Below are 6,306 nucleotides of genomic sequence, written 5' to 3' on the forward strand. Positions count from 1 at the left end.
GCCACATATACTGACACACACACACACACACACACACACACACACACACACACACAAAGATTAAGAACAGTGTTCATAAGACGATAGTTTCATACAGGCAGAATTATTCCAATCTTAACTTGGGAATAATTACAATAATGAGCTCAACTTTTATGTAACTTTTATTCATATGATGTTAGGAATATAAGAGAGAGAACAGAGAGAGAGCGAGAGAAAGAGAGAGGGGGGAGGGATAGGGTGAGAAAGAAAGAGAGAGAGACAATTGTGTGTGTGAGAGAGAGAGAACAGAAGCGAGAGAAAGGAAGAGAGAGAACAGAAGAGAGAGAAAGGAAGAGAGAGAACAGAAGAGAGAAAAAGGAAGGGTAATAAAGGAAGCCATTTAGAAAACTTTACAGAAGTTCATTGTCTTTTTGTGTTTATATCCAAACTTGCAGTGACTCCCTCCCTCTCTCTTTTTCCTTTTCCTCCCTCCCTCCCTCCCTCCCTCCCTCCCTCCCTCCCTCCCTCCCTCCCTCTTCCTTATTATCCTCAACACACTCTTTTCATTACACTCGCTCATCTCTTTCTCCGCCTCTCACAATCTCTCTTCTCTTTCTGTCTCTTCTTCTTCTTCTCTCCCTCAAACGCACACTTTTTCTCTTTGTCCCTTTTTCCTCTCCTCACTCAAAACCTCCCATCTCCACACAGCGTCTTTCCCTCTGTCCAATCAGCATCCTTCCTTCTGCAGAGAGGCAGAGAGTCTCATGTTTCAGCCTGGAGGTCTTAGCCATGGCTTCCAGGAAAGGTTACCTCCAAAGACAGACTCCCCCCAATTCCCAGCAGGGGTAGCGCATTGCCCCCATCCTCCACAGCAAGTAGACTCAGGCACATGAGACGGCCTATCAATTTACAGTGGGAGTCAGGTTTACCATATAACCCCCCATTTTTCTTCTTTATTTTCCCTAAGAGAGAGAGAGCGAGAGTGTGCAGCAAAATGTATAATTTAAGATTTAAGAGACAGCTACCTCAGGGACAAGTTCATATGGACACTTTCTTGAAAGGAACATTTATTTTAAAGCCCCTGGGTGAAGTCAGGATGTTATTGACGACAGCTTCTAATATGACATGGTACCAATAATAAGGTCTTAGTTTGACATGAGTGTATACCACTGTTTTGACTAAAAGACGTTAAGCGTGTATGAGTATGACTCACTGTGCTGCATCGCTCTCAGGTGGCAGTGTCACTCTTGATTCTTTTGGTCCCTCCACTCCCCTATACTGTAGGGTTATGTCCCAAATTGCACCCTATTGCCCATATAGTGCACCACGTTTGGAACACAAGCCTAGATCTCAGTGACAAATATGAAATCCTATGACTCATCTGTCGCAGATGTCGTCATGGCAACACCTACGCGTTATGAATGGCGCTTGGGAGTTCAACTTGTTTATTATGAACAAAGGTGGTAATAAACCGATTAGGTCAAATAAAATAGAAATGTGTGTCCGTTCCATTTTCCATTAAATTGTCATTGCCATCGGAGCGTTCACCGTCAGTCTCCACCACTGGGGAATGAAGACCCAACCTGAGTCACTCTCTCCATCCTGACACCCACCTGACACTTTCAACTGTGGCTGCCAAAGGTTTTTATAACGGTCTCCTCTGTGGTATGCTTTAGTAGAGCATTACTGTTTAATTACAATATAGTAATATAGTAAACAGCAAATAGTATATCCATAATATAGTAACTTTTACTATATGGATAACAATTTGAAGTTATTCATGTTTACAAATGAATGTACATCTAGATGTTACGTAGAAACAGTCTGAAGCCAGTTCCTATTGGGTTGACGCTAAAGTCTGGCTTGTAACTAAAGCATGGTTTTGTTTTCTTGGTGAGTACATGAAAATTCAACGCTTTCATTGTGGTCATAATTCTAAAAAGTTTGGAAAAGTGTGGAGACCATAGTCTTTCTGAGCATGTAACACAATTAAAGACCCATTCCTTAATTTACGGCCATAAATATTTAAGCCTCTGGGTTTTAGGTTAGGCATCTGTAAAGCTGTTGATGTAAAAAGGGCTTTGTAAAATACATTTGATTGATTGTTATTTTGACAGCTTATGAAGCAGGGTGCTAGAGGTTGCCAGGGGTATAAGGAGCGTAGAAGCTGTGTGTCAGACTATGCTGGCTGTGTGAGGTGTCTGAAACTGTTTATGACTGCTTGTCATAAACACGTAAAGAGTTGCATTCTGCATTCACCAGCCACACAACCTCATGGACATGTAGGTTGGGGGCGAATAACAGTTTGGATAGGATTCAACTGTTAATGATATACTTGTGGGAAACTATGTGATATTCCATTCTTCCAAATAAAACTAGGTTACTCGGATACCTGTCCTTGTCATAAAGATCAAAATCCTAAATGAAATCTACACACACCAGAATGCATTTTCTTTTCCAGACTGCCAGTTTATTTCTGTGCTTTTTCATCATATTTATTTCTCGTTCATCCTCTCCATTGCACTCTAATGAGAGGAACACACCTGTTAGCAGGTTGACTGGCTGTCAGCCATTTAAAGCTAGGCAGGTGGCTCAGGCTAGATTGTGCTTCACGTACAATAGAAACACAAGAGAAACAAATAATTAAAGTTAAACTTCTATCAATGCTCTGATGTTTTTAATTGTCTTTGGAGAGAGAATGATAGCAGTTAGGTCTCTGCCCAACACAGAAACACACAGATCAACACCAATCAAATACTAATTTAGTCTTAGCGCTTTCTTAGCGGTGAAAGAAAGTTTACTTGGCCCGAGGTTGCTTGGCTACCATAGCGGGAAAATTCCATTGTGTCCAGTTCCGTCCTGACCCCTAACCCTTAACCCCTTGACATTAGCGTAATCTGCTATCTATTGTCCGTAGGTCTCCCCTGGCAACCTTCGAACACACTAATGAGAGGAAGACATCAGGACTTGCAGGTTGACTGGCTGTCAGCCATTTCAAGCTAGGCAGGTGGCTCAGGCTAGATTGTGTTTCACTTACAATAGAAACACAAGAGAAACGAAGCATTAAAGGCCCAGTGCAGTCAGAAACATTAAGAACACCTGCTCTTTCCATGACATAGACTGGCCAGGTCAATCCAGGTGAAAGCTATGATCCCTTATTGATGTCACTTGTTAAATCCACTTCAATCAGTGTAGATGAAGGGGAGGAGACAGGTTAAAGAAGGATTTCTAAGCCTTGAGACAATTGAGACATGGATTGTGTATATGTGCCATTCAGTGGGTGAATGGGCAAGACATAGGCAAAAGATTTAAGTGCCTTTAAACAGGGTATGGTAGTAGGTGCCAAGCTCACCGGTTTGATTGTGTCAAGAACTGCAATGCAGCTGGATTTTTCACGCTTAACCGTTTCCCGTGTGTATCAAGAATGGTCCACCACCCAAAGGACATCCAGCCAACTTGACACAGCTGTGGGAAGCATTGGAGTCAACATGGGCCAGCATCCCTGTGGAACGCTTTCGACACCTTGTTGAGTCCATGTCCCGATGAATTGAGGCTGTTCTGAGGGCAAAAGGGAGGGGCTGGTGCAACTCAATATTAGATAGGTGTTCCTAATATTTTCTACACTCGGTGTATATTTGCACACTATGAGGTTGGAATAATACTGTGAAAATGATGATAATGCCTTTTTAGTGTACATTTCAGCCCGTTGGATTGAGTTTTGGCCTGCCTGGTGATACCAGGCGGTAAATTAGTTAATAGACCAATAAGAAAGAGAGTTCCAAACATCTCTGCCAATAACAGCTAGTTTTCAGTTTTCCCTTCCCAGACAGTCCTAGCCATATTATTGCTTGATAAATGTATCTTTGCTAAGAAACTATTTTTGTTTATTTTTGACCATTTTAATTGAAAACGATCACAGTAAGGTACTTAATTGTTACCCAGAAATGATTTGATATTGAGATAAAAACGTCTGCATTGGACCTTTAAAGCTTAACTTCTATCAATGCTCTGATGTTTTTCATTGTCTTTGGAGAGAGAATGATAGCAGTTAGGTCTCTGCCCAACACAGAAACACACAGATCAACACCAATCCAATACACATTTCGTCTTAGCGCTTTCTTAGTGGTGAAAGAAAGGTTACTTGGCCTGAGGTTACTTGGCTACCATGGGGAGAAAATTCCATTGTGTCCAGTTCCATCGTGACCCCTAACCCCTGACCCTAGCTTAATCCGCTATCTATTGTCTGCAGGTTTCCCCTGGCAACTTTCAAAGTCCAAAGAATAACTGTTGCTTTTTGTGTTTTTTTGTCCACCTGTCAGAGTAAGTTAATAGCTGTGTTGTTGTTACTGCTCATGTTGCCCTATTCAGTTAGCGTGTGGGAATGTCACAATTCATTGCATCAACATGATGTTACCCTGCAAGTCCTCAGTTCTTGTGCCAAATTCGAACACAGAGATAGGCCAGTGCTTTCCAAGTAGTGGCATGTTAGCTCAAAATCAATTGGTGTCAGTGTTGTGGAGCTAAGACACCCACACTGGATATGGTAGTACATTTGTATTTAAGTCTATGTTGATACTGAGGTTTGTGTTTGAATCTGTTACCATGACATATTAACCAGAATTCTCTGCTTTGAGGAATAATTTGAAGCGAGTCTAAACAGGATTACTTATTAGTTCATTAACCCAAACTGGTTTAGTATTGAACTAGGCAAATAACCCTAAGGAAGGGAGTTTACTGCTTTGAAGACGGGGCGGCAGGTAGATTAGTGGTTAAGAGCGTTGTGCCAGTAACCGAAAGGTCACTGGTTCTAATCCCTGAGCCGACTAGGTGAAAAATCTGTCGATGTTCCCTTGAGCAAGGCACTTAACCCTAATTGCTCCTGTAAGTCGCTCTGGATAAGAGCGTCTGCTAAATGACTAAAATGTGAAGACAGAAGATAACAATGAGATATCTACCATTGACCTACATATGGGGTCTGCCATGACTACTGGCGTTGCCTGCCATAGCAAATCAATGAATGATGTCATAGGAAATGAACAGAATTGCAAGTTTACACCATGGCTTCAATACTTTATTTCAAACAGACCACAATATTACAAAATATTAAGTGCCGCATGTCATACAAAGACAGTCTCTCTTTTACAATGGTCAGCATTAAACATTCCAAATTACTTCAGGAAAAAAGTATAAATACTAAATCAATTCTGTACAGTTACAAAAAATAATACTCCATTAAAAAAAACTAGATTTTTGTATTCAAATTGTCTAAAAATCTACACCTTTGAAAAACACCCATTTCCCAACCGTCCACACACACACACACAAACACACAAAATATTCAAGTTTGTTAGGACAGGACAATTGACTTAAACCCACATTGTGGGAAGAGGCAGAAAATGCACCAAAACACAATTCACTAAAAAATGGGTCCTCAGATGTGTAGGAATCCTTTAAACTCCCAGACTAGTGTTTATTAGAGCACACAATGGAAAACGTTTTAAAACACTTTGCAACGGGAAACAAAAATGAGCGATAGTTCCTCCGTGTTTCAGTACGTTTTGTTCCATTTAGTGCCTAATGAACACAACCCAGGCTAAAGAGACCCAACTTTGACCTTGGGGTGCCATTCTGGCTCTTTTCTCCCAGGTTTAAACTACCACACACGTGGGGCCAAGCCTTAATAAAAAAATAAAAAGACTACAACGTCCTCTTTGTTCCCTATAGTGGGTTCAACAACACACAAACCACCCTTGAATCAAAGACTTCATCTAGTTTCAAAAGAAGGGGGGGAACGACAATTGCCCTCTAGTTAATCTTAATGAAAACACACATTAAAAGCCAGATGTTGCTGGATATTATTACCCTTACTGTATTATAATCATTCAGTACTACAAAGTCTCTCAACTTATTATTATTATTAAAAACACTATCAAATGCAATTTGATAGAGAAGTTTCAGGATGTAAAACCTAGCTGCCGATTCACAAGCAAAGCATGATACTGTAGTCAGTCACATATAGAATAGGAGTTGTAGAAAATATCCGTCAACCAAAAAAAAACTGGATGCGTCCCAAATAGCACCCAATTCCCTATGGCCTCTGGTCAAATGGTGCACTATATAGGGCACAGTGCACCATTTGGGAACGCAACCCCTGTGTCTTTGGCTATGGGTCCAGAACAGCTTCTAACTAACCTCTACGATGTGATGTGGACACTTCCTGTCACGGGAGACAGGTACACTACCTGACCGTTCATAAAGCTTGAGGCTGGAGGCAGTGACAAGGTCCCCAATATAAACAGATGGGTATAACCCAACAACTACATTACC

At 41.2% G+C, this 6,306-nt stretch overlaps 1 protein-coding gene across 1 annotated transcript in view; it reads right to left on the minus strand.

Annotated features, from left to right (window-relative positions):
* Positions 1–659: 659 nt before the first annotated feature.
* LOC311145310 (transcription factor E2F2-like) overlaps positions 660–6,306 on the minus strand; it is a gene marked incomplete at both ends in the record, with an annotated part of 22,659 nt that continues 17,012 nt past the window's right edge. Inside the window, one exon of the mRNA XM_084181544.1 lies at positions 660–721. Within this exon, the coding sequence (XP_084037670.1) occupies positions 660–721 (62 nt within the window). The remainder of the gene's footprint in view (positions 722–6,306) is intronic.

This window comes from Coregonus lavaretus, assembly GCF_964263955.1.
Source record: "Coregonus lavaretus genome assembly, chromosome: 18".
NCBI classification, from domain to species: domain Eukaryota; kingdom Metazoa; phylum Chordata; class Actinopteri; order Salmoniformes; family Salmonidae; genus Coregonus; species Coregonus lavaretus.